Source organism: Somniosus microcephalus, chromosome 9 (assembly GCF_052327205.1).
Source record: "Somniosus microcephalus isolate GS21.2 chromosome 9, FLI_Smic_1.0, whole genome shotgun sequence".
In the NCBI taxonomy this organism is placed as follows: domain Eukaryota; kingdom Metazoa; phylum Chordata; class Chondrichthyes; order Squaliformes; family Somniosidae; genus Somniosus; species Somniosus microcephalus.
The window spans coordinates 6,686,716-6,712,116 of NC_140995.1; the positions used below are offsets into that span (position 1 = coordinate 6,686,716).

The 25,401-nt window shown below is 44.3% G+C and overlaps 1 protein-coding gene across 4 annotated transcripts in view; it reads right to left on the minus strand.

Moving 5' to 3' along the window:
- The window catches only part of lpin1a (lipin 1a), a 212,518-nt gene that overhangs the window by 114,669 nt on the left and 72,448 nt on the right, over nucleotides 1-25,401 (minus strand). For all 4 annotated transcript variants that reach the window (XM_085996297.1, XM_085996294.1, XM_085996296.1 and 1 more), the window contains exons 2-3: nucleotides 16,981-17,181; nucleotides 13,557-13,652 (exon numbers count right to left, since the gene is read on the minus strand). In XM_085996297.1, coding sequence (XP_085852423.1) covers nucleotides 13,557-13,652; nucleotides 16,981-17,181 — 297 coding nt within the window. The remainder of the gene's footprint in view (nucleotides 1-13,556; nucleotides 13,653-16,980; nucleotides 17,182-25,401) is intronic.

Here is a 25,401-nt window from a genome sequence, read left to right on the forward strand (position 1 = left end):
TGGGTAGTCTGAGAATTCACAATGTGAGTAAGGAAGCTGACCGACAAACTATCTGGGTCACACTGCAGATAGCAGGAGTCCAAATGAAGATGGAATTGGACACCGGATCGGCGTTGACGGTCATGAATAAGCAAGATTACAAAAGGTTATTCAAACATATTCCCCTACGGGATACGGAGATAGTATTGCAGACATACACGGGGCAAAGAGTATACCCCCTCGGAAAGATAAAAGTCAAGGTGATACACAAGGGCAAAGAACACCAAGGAATGGACTTATATGTACTACCTGAGGGAGGTCCACCACTTCTGGGACGGGAGTGGATCAGGAAAATAAATATGGATTGGCACTCCCTAAAAGCAATAACGGTAGATTCCAGAAAAAAAGATGTCAAACCTGAACGATTGTCCAGAATATTGGATGAGGGCATATGCAGCAGTGACAGTGACAAAGCAGAGAGTGAGAACTCGGTGAAGACAATCAGCTCAGACTCTGGAACTGATGATGGTAAGACCAGCCCATGTGCAAAAGACAAGTCTAAAATGGACTTGCAGACTAATGATGGAAAAACAAAGGAGTGCATAACTGCTTCAGAAGAGAACAAAGTATCAGGACAGAATTCCACTGAACAACAACAACATAGTTTGACAGAGAATTCTGAGTCTGTCCAGTCTACAGACATGCACATTTCTGAGGAACACCGGGCTCGAACTCAACTCAATTTCAAACTACAACAGCGATTAGAACAAATGATTCGCCGTTTTGAGCAAGAGATGAGTGCAAAGAAAAAGTTCTTTGACACAGAGTGGGAGAATCTGGAAAGACAGCAGAAGCAGCTGATTGAGAAAATGGAACAGGAACACACAAACCGTCTGCGCGATGAGGCCAAACGAATCAAAGCTGAGCAAGAAAGGGAATATGTCAAATTCATCGATCAGTTGAAAGCTAAGAAGAAAGAGCACCCTTTTGTGAGCAGTGTCAGCAGTAATAAGCCACTCAGGGAATTGGTGGCAGAGGCAAAAGCTGAAGTGATGGAGGAAATAGAAGATAATAGAGAAGAAGCAGAAGATGATGACTCATCTGAACCATTATCACCCCTACCAGGTCACGCAAGTGGTCCCTCCGAACTGAGCCAAATCAGTCTGGAAGTAGAAAAACTTCCCAAGGTACTCGAGCCTTTAGAAGTCAGCAATGCTGGTTCTGAAGTTACGAAAGTTCAAGCTGTTAAGTCCAGTGAAGGACTATTAGATGAGTCACCCCAGCAACGAGAACCTACTACACCACCGAAAACTACGACACCACCGAGGCGTTATCCGGACCGAGTCAGGAGACCTCCTCAGAGACTGAATCTGTGAACTGTTTTTACATGAAGTTGTGTATATATGTTATGATGTTATGTTTAATAGGGAATATATACGGTTAAGCTAAAAAGGGAGGATTGTAGTGTATGTAACCGTTCCACCTTTAAGAGAACTATTTTAAGGGTTGCACTACTTTATCTTGGCTGCTGTATACTGTAATACCGGTGGTGACCACACCGGTATATAAGTGCTGTGTAATGATTTATTGGGCAGTTCAGCCCTGACCTTCGACTAGTAAAGACCTGTTAAAAGTTACTCTTGTGGTCTGTGTAGTAATTCTCACTATAACACACAGACTTAACAATATAGACTTCCAAACAGTAAGGCGGAGGTTGGGGATGGCATTAAAAGGGAAATTAAAGAAGCGTGCAATAAGGGCACAGCAGTCATCATGGGTGACTTTAATCTACATATAGATTGGGCCAACCAAATTAGTAACAATACTGTGGAGGAGGAATTCCTGGAGTGTTTACGGGATGGTTTCCTGGACCAATATGTCGAGGAACCAACAGGGATCAGGCCATCTTAGACTGGGTACTATGTAATGAGAAAGGATTAATTAGCAATCTTGTTGTACGAGGCCCCTTGGGTCGGAGCGATCATAATATGATCGAATTCTTCATTAAGATGGAGAATGAAGTAGTTGACTCAGAGACAAGAGTCCTCAATTTAAATAAAGGAAACTACGATGGTCTGAGGAGAGAGTTGGGTAGGATTGATTGGGGAATGGCACTCAAAGGGCTGACGGTGGATAGGCAATGGCAAACATTCAAAGACCGAATGGATGAGCTACAGAATTTGTCCATCCCAGTTTGGCATAAAAATAAAACAAAAAAGGTGACTCAACCGTGGCTAACAAGGGAAATTAGGGATAGCATAAGATCCAAGGAGAGGACATATAAATTGGCTAGAAAAAGCAATAATCCTGAGGATTGGGAGCAGTTTAGGAGTCAACAAAGGAGGACAAAGGGATTAATTAAGAAAGGGAAAATAGAATATGAGAGTAAGCTAGCAAGGAACATAAAAACTGACTGTAAAAGCTTTTATAGATATGTAAAGAGAAAAAGACTGGTGAAGTCAAGCGTAGGTCCCTTACAGTCAGAATCAGGGGAATTTATAATGGGAAACAAGGAAATGGCAGACCAACTAAATACATACTTTGGTTCTGTCTTCACAAAGGAGGACACAAATAACCTCCCAGAGAAGCTGGGGAACATAGGGTCTGATGAAAGGGAGGAACTGAAAGAAATCAGTATTTGTAGGGAAATGGTGTTAGGAAAATTGATGGGACTGAAGGCCGATAAATCCCCAGGGCCTGATGGTCTACATCCCAGGGTACTTAAGGAGGTGGCCCTAGAGATAGTAGATGCATTGCTGGTCATCTTCCAGAACTCAATAGACTCTGGAACGGTACCCATGGATTGGAGGGTAGCTAATGTTACCCCACTATTCAAAAAAGGTGGTAGAGAAAAAGCGGGAAATTACAGACCGGTAAGCCTGACATCGGTAGTGGGGAAAATGCTAGAGTCTATTATAAAAGATGTAATAGCAGAGCACTTGGAAAGCAGTGACAGGATCAGACAAAGTCAACATGGATTTACAAAAGGTAAATCATGCTTGACTAATCTACTGGAATTGTTTGAGGATGTAACTGGTAAAATAGATAAAGGAGAACCAGTGGATGTGGTGTATTTGGACTTTCAGAAGGCTTTCGATAAGGTCCCACATAAGAGATTAGCGTGCAAAATTAAGGCACATGGGATTGGGGGCAAGGTATTGACTTGGATAGAGAACTGGTTGGCGGACAGAAAGCAAAGAGTTGGAATAAACGGGTCGTTTTCTGAGTGGCAGGCAGTGACTAGTGGGGTTCCGCAAGGATCGGTCCTAGGACCCCAGCTGTTCACAATATATATTAATGATCTGGACGAGGGAATTGGATGTAATATCTCCAAATTTGCAGACGACACAAAGCTGGGTGGAAGGGTAAGCTGTGAGGAGGATGTTGTGAAACTCCAGTACGATTTGGACAGGTTGGGTGATTGGGCAGAAACATGGCAAATGCACTATAATGTGGATAAATGTGAGGTTATCCACTTTGGTGGCAAAAACAGGAAGGCAGATTATTATTTGAATGGCAATAGATTGGGAGAAGGGGAAGTGCAAAGAGACCTGGGTGTTATTGTGCACCAGTCGCTGAAGGTAAGCATGCAGGTGCAGCAGGCGGTTAAGAAGGCAAATGGTATGTTGGCCTTCGTAGCAAGAGGGTTCGAGTACAGGAACAAGGATGTCTTGCTACAGTTGTACAGGGCCTTGGTGAGACCGCACCTTGAGTATTGTGTGCAGTTTTGGTCACCTTACCTGAGGAAGAACGTTCTTGCCATGGAGGGAGTGCAGCAAAGATTCACCAGGCTGATACCTGGGATGGCAGGAATGACGTATGAGGAGAGATTGTGTCGATTGGGCTTATACTCACTGGAGTTTAGAGAGGGGATCTCATCGAAACCTATAAAATTCTGTCAGGTCTGGACAGACTCGATGCAGGAAGGATGTTTCTGATGGCCGGGGAGTCCAGAGCCAGGGGTCATAGTCTGAGGATAAGGGGTAAGCCATTTAGGACCGAAATGAGGAGGAATTTCTTCACCCAGAGAGTGGTGAACCTGTGGAATTCTCTGCCACAGAGGGCGGTGGAGGCCAGTTCATTAAATATATTCAAAAAAGAGTTGGATATATTTCTTAAGGCTAAAGGGATCAAGGGATATGGGGAGAAGGCAGGGACAGGGTACTGAATTTGGATGATCAGCCATGATCTCATTGAATGGCGGAGCAGGCTCGAGGGGCCGAATGGCCTACTCCTGCTCCTATCTTCTACGTTTCTATGTTTCTATGTTTTTGATAAACTGGCACCACGTCGGTCCCGTCGTTCCCGGATAAAAGAGTTTCCTGTAGTACGTATGCAGGGTGATATAGGATGGTGTATTTACAATTTAGGAATAATAAGAGTAAAGCTATTATGAGTACTGACCACAGCAGTTTTTATCGAAGAGACAGACATGAAAGTTGAGTGGGGGTGGGGCGGTTGAAAGAGATTGTTCAGAGGGCAAACTTCTCCTTTTATTCTGTGCAGGAGTACAAAGGATGCACAAGAATAGCCTCCCCAAATATGGGAGCGAACAAGTGTAATTTTACCGAAGGTTAAGAGTTGTTGATGGGAAAATGTTTGGTACGAAAGAGGAAGCCAAGTTTCTAGGTAAGACTTCAGCAATGGAGGAGATATGGAACTTCCATTTGGGATTGCCAATACAACTTGGAATGTGGCCTAGTCTGAAAATATCTAGAAACAGATTGATCATCATCCCATTAAACGTAATATCACACAGTTACTGTCAACAGTGGCACATTACTACAGTAAATCAATACTGACAAGTGGATCTCTTACGGAATTTCTCATGTGTGTTGGAGAACTACGCGGTTTTAGAATTTGACCTGCTAAGCCCCACATACTGGGGCTGCCGGTGGTTGTATGAAGGAGCAGCGGAGTTTCTCTGCACATGCGTTGGAACTGCGTACACATGCCGACTCCTGGAAATTGCTGCATCCGAGATAAACTCCGGCAAATGTGCATTTCGCTTTGACGCAATTACACCAAGCCTCTGGATATGGATGTTGGGGGAGGGTGTACCTGGAGTTCAGGACATTTTAGAGACACAGCAGAGTGCATCACACGGGGTAGAAGAGGCCTCTGTTGAAAAGTAGGCAAGTCTTAGATTTTTGCTCCTGAATTGTTAAATATTTAAGTATTTTTAGGGGTATATAGTAAGGTGGGCGAGAAACTGTCATGGTGACTGTGCATCACAGGAATGTTATTTGATAAGCTGCGATAGCATCAATAACACTAGACATGGTTACAGGATCATGTTAAGAGGAAATCTCAATGAAGCTCAAAGTTGAATCTTATCCCCTCTGTTATGCAGTCTTGCAATGGACAAAGTAATCAGATCAGAGACATGTCACCCAGAAGTCATACCAGTCACTGCACTTCAAAATTAAATCACCAGATGAAAAATTTTCATACGTTACAACACAAGGCATTATATAACAAGGAATTACATCAGAGAATAAAGTAAACATATCGATTTTACAGAGGATAAGTGCTCTAGAGCTAATGCATCACAGAAATCGATAGCGCAAGGGTCAACAGTGACGCCAAAGAATCACAGAATCACAGAATCTACAGTGCAGATAGAGGCCATTTCGGCCCATCGAGCCTGCACCGACACATATCCCACCCTATCCCCGTAACCCCATGTATTTAATCCCCTAACACTAAGGGTCAATTTATCATAGCCAAATCAACCTAACCTACACATCTTTGGACTGTGGGAGGAAACCGGAGCACCCGGAGGAAACCCACGCAGACACAGGGAGAATGTGCAAACTCCACACAGACAGTCGCCCGAGGCCAGATTTGAACCCGGGTCCCTGGCGCTGTGAGGCAACAGTGCTAACCACTATGCCACCGTGCATTTGACGACCAATAGAAAACCACGGTGATGACAATTAGAAACACAGAGAAAAAAAACACTTTCTATGGGACACGCAGCAAGAATTGGAGAAGTTGTACAAGAACCTACAGAAATAGTTTCATAGATCGGTAGGTATACAGGAGCACGACTGCAATGTTAAAAGGGAACTGAACAACATCCGGAGGAAGTGCAGTATCAGCAGTCACCAAAGATCAATGATTAAAGGCACTGTCCTTCCAGGGTCACTTTGTGCCAGTCAGACCTGGCAGCTGTCCAAGGCACTTTAAAAGCAATCAAATGGAATAATGATGGGAGTTATTAAGGAAACTCTTAAAAGTTCGACGGATGATAAGATTAAGTACTAAATAAGTGTTCTACAACAGATTGTTTTTTACCCAGTGACAGAGGTTTTGTTCAGAAGAGTTCAGTCGTTCAGCCATGTGAAACAAATGGAATCGCCATCTAAAAGAATGCCAACAGCAAGTTGGAAAGGGGAAAAGTAAGGCACAGGAGGTGGGTGACCTAATGCTAGAACGCAATACTCTCCAAAGTGTAAAGCCACCTTTTCAATCCCGAGTCCCCCCTGAACAGCAGTCCATCTGAAGCTGGGACTGACATCTTTTAAATTCAGTCTGCTCCTGACTGAAAACCAAATGCAAAAGGAGGATTGTTTGGCTCCAAGGATCACTGCATTGGTTAACCATGGATTTGAAAGAACTTTAGCAGTGGAAGAACTAAAAGTATATTTAACATTCGGTGGAGCCTGGAGACACGGCCATTGGATTAGTTTCGACAATGTAAGATAAAGTGCAGCTGAAACATTGGGGGTCATTTTAACCCCCAAAAAACGTGTGGGAGGTTAAAATATTGAAAATCTGAACAGGAAGTCAACCCGCCTCGAACCCGCCCACTTCCAGCTTTAACCAATTTTTAAATTCTTATCCAGGTTATCAAATCCCTCCGTGGCCTCGCCCCTCCCTATCTCTGTAACCTCCTCCAGCCCCACTCCCCCCACCCCGAGATCTCTGTGCTCTAATTCTGGCCTCTTGAGCATCCCCCGATTTTCATCGCTCCACCATTGGCGGTCGTGCCTTCAGCTGCCTGGGCCCTAAGTCCCTCCCTAAACATCTCTCTCCTCCTTTAAAACACACCTTAAAACCCACCTCTTCTGCCCAATCTCACGTGGCTCAGTGTCAAGTTTTGTTTGATGGCACTTTTGTGAAGCGCCTAACATAAGAACATCAGAAATAGGAGCAGGAATAGGCCACTTGGCCCCTCGAGCCTGCTCCGCCATTTAATAAGATCATGGCTGATCTTGGGCTCAAAGCCACTTCCCAGCCCGCTCCCCATAACCCTTCACTCCCTTATCTTGCAAAAATCAGTCTATCTCCACCTTAAATGTATTTAATGACCCAGCCTCCACAGCTCTCTGGGGCAGAGAATTCCACAGATTTACAACCCTCTGAGAAGAAATTCCTCCTCATCTCAGTTCTAAAAGGGCGACCCTTTATTCTGAAACTATGCCCCCGACTTCTAGATTTCCCCACGAGGGGAAACATCCTCTCTGCATCTACCTTGTCGAGCCCCCTCAGTATCTTATATGTTTCGATAAGATCACCTCTCATTCTTCTAACCTCCAATGAGTATAGGCCCAACCTGTTCAACCTTGAGACATTTTACTACGTTAAAGGAGCTATACAAATACAAGTTGTTGTTGTTGACTGAGGCAAGAAGAGGGGCAGGCGACCAATGCGCTCTCAGGAGGCGGGTCGGCCATTCAAACCTTTTAAAAGGAGGCTGCATGCCTCCACTTTTACAGGGTTTCTATTTTTAAACCCATGTTGGTCGAGTTTCCCTGGCTTCGGGAAACCCGGCAGGTAAAAAGAGGCAAGAAGGGCCAGATCCATAAAGCTAAATGCCTTTACAGCATTCCTTGTGGGCCAAGAGGGGCAGGAGTGTTTCTTCCATACCCTGTAAACACCCACCCCCCGCCTCCACGATTTCTGATTGCCCCGCAAGCACACCCCACCAACCATGCTCTATAACACCCGCCCCCCAACCACCCCCATGATCTCTACCCCAACAACCACCAAACATATCTGATCAGCCACTGCGGCCTTTTCTGAAGAACTTCCTCACCCGACAGGCAGCCAAGCCTGTTAATCAGGTTTCCACGGCAGGGGAAATCCATACTTCCAGGTTTCCCGACCATAACTCCTCCCCCTCGCTCCGAAACCTCGTCCCAGTGAATATCGGGGCCAAACTTTCTAGGACTATATGAATAAGGTCCTTTAATTGGCAGCACACATTTAATCATAATGTCAGCCATGGCTCAGTCGGTAGCACTATCGCCTCGGAGTCAGAAGGTTGTGGGTTCAAAATCCAGGCGGTCACTCTAGTGCAACACTGACAGAGTGCTGCACTATCAGAGGTGCCGTCTTTCAGATGAGACGTTAAACCGAGGCCCTGTCTGCTCTCTCAGGTGAATGTAAATGATGCCATGGCAGAATTTGAAAGAGCTGGTGACCTGGCCAATATTTATCCCTCAACCAACACCATTAAAAAATAGATTATATGATTATCAGATTGCTGCTTGTGGGAGCCTGAAGTGTACAAGTTGGCTGCCACGTTTCCTATATTACAGCAGTGATGACACTTCAAAAAGTACCATATTTTAGCTGTAAAAGCATTTTGGGATGACCTGCCAAAACACACCAAACGCAAGCTACACAGTCATTATTCACTGTCCTCCCCCACCACATATTTAAATGCAAGTCTTTATTTTTTCATAGACCATCAGTAGATCTACATTTCCTGCCAAATATGACAGGATTGAAAAGGTGTCTTTCGACTCGACAGTACAGAGTTGTAACATTTGGTCACCCATCTCCTGTGCCTTGTTATCTAGAAGTTGAGGCTGAAATGTATTTATCCACAGAGCTAAGGTGGCAATACTTTATGGCCCAGAAATTCGGGTCGGGGGCTTCCCGCGGGTGCAAGCCTCCGACCTGCACTTACCTAGCGCGCCGGCCGTTGTGCTGTGGGCCCGCGTGGGATTCCGATCCTGGGCCTCCTCCAGCTGCCTGCGCACAGTGCTTGCGTATCCCAGGGGCGCAGTTAGTCCAAAGCGTCCCCTGGGATCACGTGGGCCATGGAGAGCCAATGGTAGCAGGGAAATGCCCATTCATAAAATTGACAGGAAAGGCTGTCAAAACTATAAATACTATAAGCCCCAAAACATAACAAAAACTTCAAATAAATTTTAAAAAACATCACATTTTTAAAATAACTATAAATTACATAAAATAACTTTTAAACAATAATTTAAACTTTTGAAAAAATTAATTACAGTTTCTAACGGGGCCAAAAATAAACTTACCTTTCTTTAAAGTATTTAAAAATAATAAACCTGTGGAAAAAATGTTTTAATTTTAATTAATTCACCACTTACTTTGTTAAAAGCAGGCCTTGCGCCTGCTTTTTAAAAGTGTAACTCCTGGAGACTTACCCTCCCGGAGAAACCTGCAAAAAAAACGTAAGTTCGATGCGCACGCGCTGCCTCTCCGGCACACGTGTTCGACCTCTGAACCCCTTCCTTCAAGGGAACGGAAGTTCCGGTTTCCCGCACATGCGCAGTGCATGCACAAAACCGGCACTTCCGTTGGGCCTACGGGTGAGTACCCCATGCGTGGAGACCCGAATTTCTGGGCCATTGGAAGAATGTTGTTATCCTTATCCCTACACGTTCCCACTATAAAGTCAAATATTTTTCAGTTGTTGGCCAATGCTCAATAATGACCATGAAAATCTCAGGATTATTAATAAGGGGAACAACCCCATCTTGTAACTACAATGTCTCGTCATTTCGAAGGCAGTGATCAGGTACAATTGTTTCACCCTAGTGATAGTCGAATATTTGTGATTAGAATAACATTGTTATTTTTAATAAAAATTTAACAAAGTATGAAAGGATAACTGTTAAGAACAGAGTTGGTCTTTAGAAGCCTCTCTCACAATGCCACATTTATGTCAGTGGTATAGCACAAGACTATTAATAGGTTTTGCATACACTATACAGCTGCTTAAGACATTAAAAGCAATGCAAAAGATGCCAAATGCTAGCTACCAGGTCCTTACTCTCCGTCCTCCCCAACACACATTTCCAGCAGTTTCCCACCTCTCCCAAAGATACGATCAGCAACACTGAACACTATTTCTTTCTTTCAGTTGAATGGCATGTATGAAAAAGCATTCAGCAAACTTTATTTCATTTGGAGAGATTTATACATCACTTTCATCGCAATAACATCATGTATAAATGAGGTGATGATCCAGTTTAGATCCATCACAAAACAAATGAGAAAAAGTTACTAAGTACATGTTCATGAAGACTACATCCCTTTAAATATCATTGTCAATTCGCTATTAGTAATTTTTGGTTCCGAGCTCCTTGTCCTTCGCTGCTCCCCCAGTGGTTCACTTAAATTTTGAATTTAGCTATAGAGGCCAGGAAGGCCCCAGTGTTCAGGTCCAACTAATGGTCTATGCTCAATTAGCTGAACTCTGCTTCAATGGTGGTGGCACCAGTACCATTGGCCATGGGGAGATGGGATAGAAACAAATGGCCTTGGATCCCACTCCTGGTTATTTTCCAAAGACTCACACTGGAAGTACAGGTGTGTGAACATCAAATCAGATAATCCATCATCAAGAAAGACTAACTGTGTAAGGTGCTAGAAGGCTACTACCCCCAACGCAATAATTCCCTACCCAACACCATCATTTCTTTTTTATTTGCTCCTGGGATGAGGGCGTCAATGGTAAGGCCAGCATTTATTGCCCATCCCTAGTTGCCCTCGAGAAGGTGGTGGTGAGCCGTTGCCTTGAACCGCTGCAGTCCGTGTGGTGAAGGTACTCCCACAGTGCTGTGAGGGAGGGAGTTCCAGGATTTTGACCCAGCGACGATGAAGGAACGGCCGATATACTTCCAAGTCAGGATGGTGTGTGACTTGGAGGTGGTGGTGTTCCCCTGCGCCTGCTCCCCTTGTCCCTCTAGATGGTAGAGGTCACGGGTTTGGGAGCACCATCACCACAAGGGCTTCAGCAGTTCAAGAAGGAAGCCTACCACCACATTCTCAGGGCAACTAAAGGTGGGCAATAAATGCAGCCTTGCCAGCACACCCATATCTCGTGAACAAGTTAAAGAAAACATAGTAGATCAATGCTCCATCACTGCAAATTATGCCATCAGTCATACTTGTACAATATCATCTTATGCACCACAGACGGTGCACTTGGGCATGAACTTTACTGAACCCAAGTCATCGCATTTCATTGTGCTCATCACTTGCTGTGTTGTATGAAAGTATATCTTAGTTAAATGAAAATGTGACATTCTACCAAAAATGGAAATTAATCCAGTATTGAAGAATTTGGTGATCGGTATTAATTTGAACCTCGACATGTGTTCTCTGGTATTGCAGTGCTTAGCTGGGCTGCTGAATAAAATGCTAAGAATATACAAAAGCATGCACTTTTTAATCTTCTGGGCAGCAAGTTAACTGTTGAGGTGTAGGTTTGTGATACAGCACTCAACTTGCTGGTGCAAGGAATCTGGCCAAGAAATGTATTGATGTGTCTCTTGCTGCTGGTTCCAAACACTGCTCTCACCTGGCGCTGCCGCTTTGTTCCAGGAATAGACTCTGTGCTGCAAGTGGAAATTTGATGTTTTACAATAAATCAGGAATTCCCAAGCACAGCGCAGAGTCCAATCCCAGAATGAAACAACAAAATCAAATACAAGCTGCAGTCTGGGCCAGCAGTGAAAAAAATGCATCAAGGATACGGAAGGGGGAGGCGAGGAAAGAGGAGAAACAGAGTGTTGGTTAGAGAGGAACAATGTCTCAGTGAATTGGGAAGAGTGTGTCTTTATGGGTGAGGGGTGGGGGGGGTGAAACAGTGGTCATTCAGATAGCTTTTGGTGAAGTGATGGTGTGGCTGGTCTGTTGAATATGGGACATTTTTATTATAAAAATTCAGGGAACTTGTGCCAGACCCTCTCTAGAAATACACAGGATGCAGCCTACAAATGCAATGCTCGTGGGTTAGGCGAAAGGGGAGGGACAGCATTTGGAAGAAGTGCGTACAATTTTAGATTTACGGTCTACAGCCCAAATATTTTTTCTAGTTTATTAAAGGGCAGATACAGATGAACAAGACAATACCACTTAAGAGAAAATTAGCTAGTTCCAGCAAGTGTATCATTCACTATAACAACAGAAAATGCTGGAAAAACTCAGCAGGCCAGGCAACATCCGTGGAGAGAAATTAGAGTCAACATTTTGGGTCAAAACCCTTTATCAAGACTAAAGAGGCACAGGGAATGAAATAGATTAAGAGGATGGGCTGGGAGAGAACAAAAGAGAAGAGACATTAAGAGGTATTCAAAACGAGACGAGATGGTGATAGGACTAGTGGAGACAAAAGACAGCTCTAGATTAGGTGTGAAATGCACTGGCAGAATGGGAGACAGCTGCCATGTGGGAGAGAGAAAAAAAAAAGGGGGGGGGAAAAGGCCAAAACAAAGGTGTGGATAAAAAATATAAGTAAAAATGTAATAGGGGCCGAGGTTAGGATCTGAAATTGTTGAACTCGCTATTCTCCCCTCCCCTCCCCTTTCAGCATTCCGTAGGGACCACTCCCTCCGAGACACCCTAGTCCACTCCTCTATCACCCCCAGCACCCCTTCCCCTTCGCCTGGCACCTTCCCGTGCAAGCGCAGGAGATGTAACACCTGCCCTTATACCTCCCCCCTTCCCACTGTCCAGGGCCCCAAACACCCCTTCCAGGTGAAACAGCGATTTACTTGTACTTCTTGCAATCTAGTATACTGTATTCGCTGCTCACAATGAGGTCTCCTCTACATTGGGGAGACTAAATGCAGATTGGGTGACCGCATTGTGGAACACCTTCGTTCAGTCCGTAAGGATGACCCCGAGCTTCCGGTCGCCTGTCATTTTAATTCACCACTCCATTCCCACTCGGACCTCACCGTCCTTGGCCTCTTGTATTGTTCCACGGAAGCTCAATGTAAACTCGAGGAACAGCAAATCATCTTCCGATTAGGCACTTTACAGCCTTCCGGACTCAATATCGAGTTCAACAATTTCAGATCATAACCTCGGCCCCTATTACATTTTAACTTATATTTTTTATCCACACCTTTGTTTTGGTTTTTCCCTCCCCCGCCCCCCCCCCCCTTTTCCTTTTTTTTTTCCTCTCTCCCACATGGCAGCTGTCTCTCATTCTGCCAGTGCATTTCACACCTAATCTAGAGCTGTCTTTTGTCTCCACTAGTCCGATCACCATCTCGTCTCGTTTTGAATACCTCTTAATGTCTCTTCTCTTTTGTTCTCTCCCAGCCTGGCCTCTTAATCTATTTCATTCCCTGTGCCTCTTTAGTCTTGATAAAGGGTTTTGACCCGAAACGTTGACTCTAATTTCTCTCCACGGATGTTGCCTGGCCTGCTGAGTTTTTCCAGCATTTTCTGTTGTTATTTCGGATTTCCAGCATCCGCAGTATTTTGCTATCGTACTAGTGTTTCATTCACTAGTTGCCTTGATTTTCCAAATTAGATGTGAATCTGTACTTAAAAACTAAGTTTCAGCTTACCTTATTATCTGTTGTCTCCTGAACAAAAAATGCCTCTCCATTGTCTCCAAGCTTCATCTGCAGCGGTACAGGCTCTCCGTTGATTTCTATATCCACCTAAAATTGTTAAATATTTATTATGTATATGTCAGACCTACAGTTGCAAATGGCAACATTTCCAAATGAAAGACTCATATTCATTTCACTTTTTGGACACGCATTACCTCACATAGATCGTTCCTCTGTGCACAACGGTCTGAACAACAGGTTCGGCACTTCATAATACTCTAGATCACATTCACTATTCAGGTTATGTGAAATGCATATGGTGTTGTCTCATTTCAAATTGTACAAATCAATGCTGGCTTAAGACACTCAGAAAAACCCTATTTTGCCCATTGCTCCAAGAGTCCCTAGCTATCCCACTGGTGCGAAATTCTATTCCATTCATTGTACACTTACAATGTACATTTTTTGATCCGTGTCCATTATTTAACATTCAGCAGTGTTAAATTCATTTGGAATTGATCCTGTAGATAATGAAATCTCTAATTATGTCTACAAAATAAATGTTTCTTTTAGTTTTGGTAGGCTGTGTTCTATTAGAATGGATAAAAATTGCTAGACTCATGCAAGCAAATACTTTAAACATTAAAAGCTCATCTTGAGCCAGGCTTCAGGTTGATGTTAGATAGGTAGTCCATTGATACAACACATTAGTGCACCTCGGGGCAGTAGGAATCCAAGTTAAGTGCAGGATGGCACTGCTAAGATTCCCAATAATTCACCTCGATCCCCCAACCTCAGAACAGCACCCCTTGCTACACATAGGAGATTTGCATTTTCTACACCAGCCATCTTTGTGGTCTCTTATGTGGCACTGCCAACTTAGTGCCACTTGGTACTGAATGCTGGAAAGGGTAATGCTGTGGACAATCTCAATTCAGTTCCTATTAGCAATCCATTTGAGAGTCCTCATTTAAATTAGAGTTTAATTAGAATTAGAAGGCGAATGGAATGTTGGCTTTCATTGCTAGGGGGATAGAATATAAAAATAGGGAGGTATTGCTTCAGTTGTACAAGGTATTGGTGAGACCGCACCTGGAATACTGCGTACAGTTTTGGTGTCCATGCTTAAGAAAAGACATACTTGCTCTCAAGTCAGTACAAAGAAGGTTCACTCGGTTAATCCCGGGGATGAGGGGATGGACATATGAGGAGAGGTTGAGTAGATTGGGACTCTACTCATTGGAGTTCAGAAGAATGAGAGGCGATCTTATTGAAACATATAAGATTGTGAAGGGGTTGGATCGGGTGGATGCGGTGAGGATGTTCCCGATGATGGGTGAAACTAGAACTAGGGGGCATAGTCTTAGAATAAGGGGCTGCTCTTTCAAAACTGAGATGAGGAGGAACTACTTCACTCAGAGGGTGGTAGGTCCATGGAATATGCTGCCCCAAAAAGCTGTAGAAGCTACATCATTACATAAATTTAAAACAGAAATAGACAGTTTCCTAGAAGTAAAGGGAATTAAGGGTTACGGGGAGCGGGCAGGAATTTGGACATGAGTCTAGGTTCGGATCGGCCATGGCCCTGTGGTTAGCGGAGCGGGCCCAGGGGCCGTGTAGCCTGATCCTGCTCCTATTTTGTGTGTCTAATTCTGTTAGATTCAGGAGATAGTTCTGTGATAGTAGATTGGCGGTTAGGATCAGATCAGCCCAGCCATGATCTTATTGAATGGCGGAGCAGGCTCGAGGGGCCGATTGGCCTACTCCTGCTCCTATTTCTTATGTTCTTATGTTATCAGGAGAGGAGAGTGTTCATCCCATTAGTCTTGGCTGAAATTAAACTCAGGACTTAAAAGTGAAAGGGTGACCCATGTGCCAGCCAGACCTTGAGCAACTGTTGCTTGTTTATGTTGCATTGACCTCTTAAGCATAAAACATACAACTTGAAGTATACAATTTTTTACATACCTCCTATAGCTTTGGACTATCTAAAAAATCATTCTTGGCAGATAACTGGTCATAAAACTCTTTGAGAGAGCAGTAATATTTTAAGCACAAGAATCCCGCTGTAGCTTTCTGTTCTCAAATAGCTAAATACAGCTGAGCAAACTAACATAGTTTGGATTTTTAGATTAATTTAACCTAAATCAACCTTCACCCACTCACTTAACCTTCAGCTCCAGACTGCTGAAATTTCAGGCAAAATCTACAAGCTCCGCGCCACATTGTTTAAGTAGTTGTGAATTCAGATTTCTTGCAGACATCAATCTTTAAAAAAAGAGTTAAACTTATCGGTGTGGCTCACTTCATCCCAATCAAGACTTTTTAGCTCGTTACCATGCTCATTTCAATAGATAATCCCATTAGCTATTGAGGCTTTTAAAGAGCCAGATGGCACAACAGCAGTAAAGGATGTGTGAAACCAATAGACATTGGACTTTATGCAAAATTGTGACAATATATTCCTTCTTGGGTAAATTCAGTGGCCCACAATGTGTTACGAGTCCATCATATGTCATTTAATTAACATTGATGCTCATTTTGATGGATGTTTAGTGTTAATGGATAAAGCAATCATCCACTTATTCACCAAATTTTCCAACATGGTGTTTCCAGCAAAGCACTTTCCCCCCCCAGGATTGTACACTGGAAATTCAGACACGTGCTTCGCATGATTTGCTGACCATTTAGTTTACATGGTTAGAACAACATGTGCAGCACACACACCCATATTTCCAAACTACCCCTCCAGTAAGTGAGGCCCCCTAACAGGGAGAATAAAGTCAGAAAATTACCCCTCTAACATCAGAACCAATACAGCACCCGGCACCTAAAGCACCGGAAATCTCTGTTAACCGGCAAAATTCAGGAATAGGTTCAGGTAAGTTTTACTTCATATTAGTGGCCGTTCCTGGATCTGTGGCTGTGTAACCGGGTTCCTGCACTTGTTGCTAAGCAACAGGGACGCTTGGTCTGTGGCCGGGGTTCCTGCACTTGTTGCCATGCAACAGGGACGCCTGGATCTGTGGCCCTGTACGGGGCTCTCGTACCTTTTACTATACTCTGTAATCCGGACTTTTTGATAAACTGGCACCACGCCGGTCCCGGATAAAAAAAAAGAGTTTCCTGTAAAACAATTCCAAAGCACCATGAGCAATGACCCCTTGCCTTTGGAGTCTCCTGTGAGATTACCAATGTTGTGCCACGGTCACGGTGATCTGGGTTGAGATGGCCCAAACTCATTTCACAAAGGGTTCTTACAGCCCAACAGTCTGGGTTGGACTCGATTCTAGGCTCCAGCAGCAAAAAGACAAGTTTGCTAATCTACTGCGCCACCCGCTTGCCAGCGCTCAAGTTTTTTCTTGTTACTCCTGTAACTATAAGGCAATTTGTCTGTCTTAACTTGTAATAAATTAAAGGGCTGTTGCTTACTTACCACTTTTTCTCTGGAGCGGAGCACTCCTAGTTTTCCAAAGCGAACGTGGAATGGGGAGCACTGGAGACTTCCATCCGGCTGTTGAACAACAATGATATCGATGCAGCCGGATAAGGTGGCAGGATTTAATCCCTTGTAAAGCTCTTTCACTGTGACAAACACTTGCCCAGCCAATTGCCCAACGTAATTCATGGTCTGTGTCTTTAAAACAAAAGAAGTAGTATTTACTTATACAACTGTCCCATTCTAATATATGAAAGTACCAGACAGGAAACACGTCATAACAATGTCAAATGTATTGAGATTAGAGACCGTGGCGTTCAAACAAGGGAAGAGTATAGGAAAATGAGATGCAAGTTTGCAGAACTGCTGTTTTGAAATGGAAATTTAGAGTGTGCTTTAAATGATATTAGAGCGAGATGGTTAGGCCACAATTAGAGTAGTGTGTACAATTATGGCCGCCATATTAGAAAAAGGATATAGAGGATGATATCAGAAATGTGAGGGTATACCGATCAGGAAAGGATGAACAGGCTGGGTCTCTTACCTCTTGAAAAGAGAAGGCTGAGGGTGATCTAATTGAGGTCTTTGAAATTATGAAACATTTTGATTTTGATAGAGTAGATATAGTTGTGGGGAAGAGCAAAACTAGAGGCCATCAATATAAGATAGTCACCAAGAAATCCAATAGGGAATTCAGAAGAAACTTCTTTATCCAGAGAGTGGTGAGAATGTGGAACTCGCTACCACAGGGAGTGGTTGAAGCGAATAGTAAAGATGCATTTAAGGGGAGGCTGGACAAGCATCTGAGGGAGAAGGGAATAGAGGGTTATGGTGATAGATTTAGATGAGGAAAGACGGGAGGAGGCTCGAGTGGAGCATAAAAACCAGCATGGACTGGTTGGGCCGAATGGCCTGTTTCTGTGTAATCCTATGTAATCCTGCGATACAACCTCTTGAATCTGAAATGTCATCACAGCTCAACTCCTACAGGGGCCTTGCATTTTTCACTGTCTATGCATAACCATTTTGTCTAGAGAGGAGAGTCTTTGCATTTGTTCTGGATAAAGGTAAATGAATGGCTGGGAGAGCCACCTTTGAATCCAAAGATATCGCCCTCTCCGAACAGGTCCCTATGTTTAATCTAAAAGGAAACAGGATCACCACGCTAGAAATAGTTACAGGAAGTAAATGTGAAATCGACTATTTTTGAATCAAATAATTTGCTTACTGTTTTTCAATTCTGATTAATTTTGTGAATGATGCAACATCATAGGTGGCATTTATTAAATAATGGTTCAATCAAATGTTGCCAAAATGATTTCATCCGGTTGTTGGAATTTCTTGACAAAATATTCATTGCTTTCATTGACATGGCATCACCAAATTCTAAATCCTAACAGCTAAATGAATTAAGGAACTGTTATAAAAATAGAAAACACTCAGCTGGTCAGGCGGCATGAAACCTTGTTTTTGGCAAAGGTAAGAAACTCCAGGATTTCACTAACCAACAATATGCTAATGGAGTAAAACTACTTGTAAATAGGCAATGATGAAAGGCCATCGACCTGAAATGTTAACTTTGTTTCTCTCTCCACAGATGCAAAACAAAAATAAAAAATCATGGGATGAGGAAAGATCATTTAGACCATTGCATGTGTTCCTTCAACAGACCCCCATACAATCTGCTCCATCAGGGACTCCCCCCCCAACCCTTGCAGCCTCCTGACATTTTACATTATCCATCCTGGACATTATCTACCCTTCCTTGCTGCATCTTCTTCATTTTACCCCATAAGCGTGCCATTCCTGCTCCCAAACGATCATCCCACTTATGATCAAGCAACAGAAAATTCTACAAATAAACAGGACATCGAAATGAAAAATGGATGCCCTTCATCAGAACTCCTAAAATAAAAGATTCTCTTTCCAACTTGTCACACATCTTTCCAATATTAAAGGACCCCTCCATCTCACTGCTTGCTCCCTCACTGTTGCATTTTCTCTTTATTACTGACATTTTCTGACCCAGTCTTGAACATTACCATCTCCATCTGGTTTCCCCCTCACCCCCTCCCCCCCCCCTTTATCAGCCGCTTCTCTACCTCCCATCTTATTTTTCCCCCCTCCTACTTGGTTCCAACACATTTTTCCCTCTATCGTGAACACTTTTCAGCGCTGTTTGCCTGTTCGAAAATGGATTATTCTAGAAGGCGAGCAGCACATCTGTTTTTGCTGTGGAGGTATTTGGTCATGTTTCTACAGATGTCTAAATGTTCTCTGAACTATCTGGATGACACATTACAATTGCCTATAACTGATGGAATGTTTTTGAAAACTTTTCATGATCTTGGGGGCTTGTCTTATCCAAAACTGAATCAAAAATCCAAAAGCCTACATGCATGTAGAAACTTGTCCCAGGTCAAAAGATTAGTATGATGTTTCAACTGAGAGCTAGTTTGAAAAAGACTGATGTTTTGTTCTGGCTAAATGCATACTTTACACTTGCATGCACAAGTACACCAACATTTATCAGTTTTTAATTTATTTCCTTCCTGATAACTTTCTCCCCTCTTGACTCCGCACTGGTGTACAGATACATGCACACTGAGAATCTTCTACCTCATTGTAGTAACAAGTCATCAGTTTCCATTTAAGTGTTCACCACAAGGACCACACAATATGATGTAAACGGGGTATTCCATCGTATGCCTGTGGTCCTCACATAGCATCAAACAGAAATCCTGGGGAACTCTTCAAGAAATGGAAACCCGACTACTTGTCCAAAACACTAGGAGCAGAGTAAATGATATAATTATGCAAGAGGGCAATTTTCAATTCACACCGAGTCAGCAGACCTAGCGATGCAAGCCAGAGCAATGCACTGTCTTATATGAGATCATGTCAGAAATGTGGGTTAGACATAGTGTGAGATTTACATGGAGATAGCCGAGATATTTCAGAGTACCGTCAGCTGCACAAGACCCATCAGATACAAGAGATACAATTTCACGGATTTATTTTAGGCCCCATGGCCTTCTATGGCTTCATGTCCTTCTGCGCCATATCGTGTTTTACCACAAGATATACACACCGGAGTTTAATTCTTTTTCAACACTTTATTTATACTGTGTGTACCTGTGGTGCGTACTCGTGATCTGTTTTGTTACACTGTTGTGTGTGTGTGTGTGTGTGTGTGTGTGTCAGGCACCCTCTTGGCTTGAGATCTATGTATCACATAAACGTGGTATTGCACTCAATGAACTGGGTGAATTGAAGGTGGGGGGAGAAAGCGAATAGATTTTTAAGCAGAGAAAGCAATTGAATTTGACAGCCAGAATACAGCATCATAATGTGTGAACTCTGGGACTGCCCAGGTGGAGCACAACAGTCTATTTTGGTCTGGTACATTTCTATGTTCCAGACACTACAGCCATAGTATAAACACAACGGGGATTATTTTGGGGAAAGGGTGAAAACAGGCACCAAGTGGGTGTTGTGCTAATAGGGCACACCTATCTGAAAGTCTGGTTTTAGCCCACAATTTTGGGGCTAATTGGTGATCACCATGATTTAAACGTGCCTGCAGGCTTTAAAACAGACACCTGCAGGTTCAGCTCTCAAACGCTGATTAAAATCAATTTTCGTGGAGTGGTGTATGTCGGTCGCCTCCTCGCACCCACTTCCACTGAAGGTGGTGAATGCTCTGGCCGACACACTGCGGAACGGTTCAGGATGGCTCAGTGACCGAGGGAGAGGGCGCACAGGTTCTCGGACACGGCGCACTGGAAGTCCTGGTGGAGGGGGGTCCAGAGGAGGAGGGATGTCCTGTACCCACAGGGGGCAAGGAGCCCACCTCACCCTCCTGTCCCTCTCTCCTGCAGCAGCTGGTGCTGCTCTGCCTGGCCTCAGCTCCTCCTCCCATGGACCAAGGCGGCCCCTAGCAAGATGCCGATGGCCAAGCACGCCCTTTCTCCTGGTGACGTCAATAAGGCAGAGTGGCCCAGCACTCACTCTCGTTAGGTGAAGTTTTCAGAGAATTTCCAGAAAAAAATGTTGATAGAATGTTGGTGAAGTCTTGACAAACTGTCCCAGAAAGTCTCAAAAGTCCTCGTCAGACCTCCAGCAGCAAGTGAAGAGTGAAAGCTGAGCACGCCTTTAATTAGCGCTTAAAATCTTCAGCAACGACTTATTTACTCCTGCTCAGCTGGTTGCTGTTAGGAGAGGGCGTTAGTTGAAGCGTTAGCCATCAAAATGCTGTGCAGCCTCTTTAATGAGCTCCAGCGGGCAATTTAAGTGGCGATCAGCTGCTTAACGATCCTCTGGGCAGCTGTTCCTAGCGCGCGCTTCAACTCCTTTACCAAGATGGCGGCATGCGCTAAACCAGCATTGCAGCTCTCGACCCCACCTTGGCCACCTCGGAGGCTCTTTAGCACCTAAAGTATCCTGGGAAAATCACCCCCAACATACGTCATTAACCCACTGAAATATGACATTGATCAAACTGGGGTAGATCCAACCCGGCAACACACCATGACCGGGAACTTACTCGGAGCGGCTCCTGCACCACCACCGTAACTTTGCCAGGGTTTCCACCGCACTTCCGGCAAACCTACAGGAGCAGCTCCAAGGAAATTTCCGGCCTACGACTTTGGTGGCCCATGTGTGTGTTGCATAAAGCTTCAATCCACAGTACATGCTGAATTAACTGACGTCAGTCAGGGCTGCAGTCAGAGGAACCACACAGCCCAAACCACACAGCCCATACGGGCCAAGGAAGGGAGGAAAGAGAATCAGCCAGGTTCTCCACTCCTGATCGCTCTTCAGTGAGTCCTGGGTGGCCCTGAATCTCAGCAGAGGACAGGATTGAGCTCCTCTGCAATGCCCCTAATCGTTAAGTAATCTATCAACACTCACTATCTAAGAATGATTACTTGGGCAACAATGGCCAGACAATGGCATGACGACTCCTTAAGAAGAGTCACAGCAGTCAAAAAGAGGGAGGAGAGAATGAGTGTGGTGAGAGGTCACTGTAGATCATAAGCATTTCAGTTTCTGACAATCACAGAATCACAGAAACCCCACAGTGCAGATAGAGGCCATTTCGGCCCATCGAGCCTGCACCGACACATATCCCACCCGATCCCCGTAACCCCACATATTTTAATCCCCCTAACACTAAGGGTCAATTTATCATAGCCAATCAACCTAACCCACACATCTTTGGACTGTGGGAGGAAACCGGAGCACCCGGAGAAAACCCACGCAAACACGGGGAGAATGTGCAAACTCCACACAGACAGTCGCCCGAGGCCGGATTTGAACCCGGGTCCCTGGCGCTGTGAGGCAACAGTGCTAACCACTATGCCACCGTGCTGCCCTTGAAAGGTGAACAGTCTCCTGGGATTGCACAAATTTTGGAAACACATAATTTAATATATTTCTTTAGAACTTCTTTTTAATACGTCCAAGATTGGTTTTGATCTTCAGAGTCAGGTACCCTTATTTATAAAACATCAGACATGGTGAGGTTGCTTGTTAGAGAGCAGTCAGGTCATTGATACGGAATGTAACAAACACCACGGTGACACTCAGCATTACATCAGTGCCACGGAACAGGACAGACAGTGTCCAATTGCCTTCTGTTCAGCCCGCAATCGGAATTACGTCAAGTAACACGGCACTGAGCAAAGGTTACAGCATCGCGGCCAGGGAGGGAGCTCAGAAAAGTCACCCCTGAATCATCTCTCATACCTCCAGGGATAGGGCTACAGGAGTCACAAGGCTGTGACCTAACAAATGGTTATGTGCCCATCCATTGGGGCGTGTCTGGCCAGGCAGAGAAGGAATAAAACCTGGAAATGTACTCAAATAATACCAAAGTGAAGCGAAAAATAACACTGAAGGTGGCAACAGAAAGCACAATCCACCGTAACGTTTAAGGTTACAGTTTAACTTGGCAAGTCCAGGGCCCGAGTATAACCGGGTGCGTGTTATAGTTAAAATGGCAAGATTCACTCCCACGATGGCCCAGTGAGTAAGTGCCCTGCCCAATGTTTAAAAGATCCTTCCTGTTCTGCCTGGCTCAGTTCAAGAGATGCATTTTCTAAAGTCATTACTTTGACACTTGTCAAAAATAACGTGTGCAAAACTGCTGACACAACTCCTTTACCTAAAAAGGTACATGGCAGCAAACAGAGCGTTTTAATTTAATACCTGTTCTATTTGCAATTCAAAACAATTCCAAAAAGTTAAATGGTAGCCTTCAAAAGGGAATTGGCTAACTACTTGAAGGCGAAAATTTACAGGGATATGAAAAGAAAAAAAGACTTGCATTTATATAGCGCCTTTCACGACCACCGGACGTCTCAAAGAGCTTTACAGCCAATGAAGCACTTTTGAACTGGAGTCACTGTGGGAAACGAGGAAAGGGCTGGGGGGGTGGATTGCTCTTCGAAAGAGCCGGCGCAGACTCGATGGGCCGAATGGCCTCCTTCTGTGCTGTACTCTTCTATGATTCTATTATTCTAAAGGTTTCTCGTCATTGCAGAAAGGAGGGGCTTGGACACTTCCTTGTCATTTTTTTTTACCCTTTTTAGTTTGTCACCTCTTCCACCCTATTCCCCCCCAGACTTGATCAGAAAGACTACATCGGCAAACTTCTCAAAAGGCTTCTGCCAACCCCACTGTAATCTGCATAGGAGCTGGATGAGAATAAACGGAGTTCACTTACCCGCCAGCTTCTCCTCCCTGCTTCTGAAAAAAGCACTCCTGCTCAGACACCCAACTTCTAATGCCCAGTCGCAGTGGGTAGGCTAATATGCTGTGCCCACACATGTACAGTGTAGCAATGAGGACCAAAATAAATTCATGCTTTGCATTCGGATTAGGAAGCTCCAAAGTTCAAATTATAAAAGCCTGGATCTGAGCAGCTAGCACTTTCACTAGGGTGCCAAGGAAGTTATAACTTTTCTTTGACTTTCAAAGCTCAGACGTGTACCCAACACCCGGAATATCAGCGCCAATTAGTGTCATTATGAGGAGGTTGCCTATGTAGGACTTTCAACCAAAAAGATGGACCGTCTGGGTGGAACGGTTGCACGAGATCAAAAACCAGCCACTGAGCAACACCGCCTAGCTCAGCCTGGACTAGATTACCATGTAGCCCACACACATACCGACACCAGTCAGAGAAACACTCACATCTATACCACCAGATGCATGTTATCTCCCAGAACACCAAGATTCAGGCCCATTGTTGGTGCTCTACATTGGCTCCCGGTTAAGCAGCGCCTCGATTTCAAAATTCTCATCCTTGTTTTCAAATCCCTCCATGGCCTCACCCCTACCTAGCTCTGTAATCTCCTCCAGCCCCCGCCCCCCGAGATATCTGCGCTCCTCTAATTCTGCCCTCTTGAGCATCCCTAATTATAATCGCTCAACCTTTGGTGGCCGTGCCTTCTGTTGCCTGGGCCCTAAGCTCTGGAATTCCCTGCCTAAACCTCTCCGCCTCGCTACCTCTCTTTCCTCCTTTAAGACGCTCCTTAAAACCTACCTGTTTAACCAAGCTTTTGGTCGCCTCCCCCAATTTATCCTTATGTGGATCGGTGTCAAATTTTTTGTCTCCTGTGAAGCACCTTGGGATGTTTCACTACGTTAAAGGCGCTATATAAATACACGTTGTTGTTGTTGTTGTAATAAATGCATCCAGCAGAGACCAAACTAAAATAATATATTGTACTTCTGCAAATGTTGTTATTGGGGTGAACAAAATAGCATCAACCAGAGAGATTACACAAAATGCCCATTTTCACATTTGCACCATGATTTAATTTTTTTAATAAACAGCCCAGGCAATATTTATTCAAATCTAAACTGAATGAAAGTTAAAGAGCAGTCAAATTCCTGCCCAAATCGGACCATTGTTTGACTTGGCTGCTGAACCCTAAGACGATGCGTTTTGTGACGAGAAGTTTGCCTTTTTTATTTAAACACGCAAGAGGCTGCAGCGCTCTATAATGGGGGATCCCTAGTGCGAGCTGCTGTGACATCAACAAACTGCCTGAGCAGCCAATCACATTGCAGAAATCTCACAGACAGGGAAGCAGGAAATGAAAAACTGCTTTTATCACAACTTTTTAATAAGGTTACCGAGAGCAAAACAAAGCTCGGGGCTCTCACATGGGGAAACAGTAAACCTGAACTAAATATGAACAAACTTTTTAAAAATATAGGCCTAGAAATTGGGTTGGGGCGCCAAAGTGGCGCAAAAGTCGCCTGAGCGCAGGATTTAGCGCAGCGATCGGAGTGATACCGATCGCCAGAAATTCAGTTTCAGTGCCCCTCGAGGGAGATGGGGCGAGGCTCGAGGCGCTCCACGTCCCTCTTAGGGTGCTGAAACTGATTATCGCAGCGCAACGT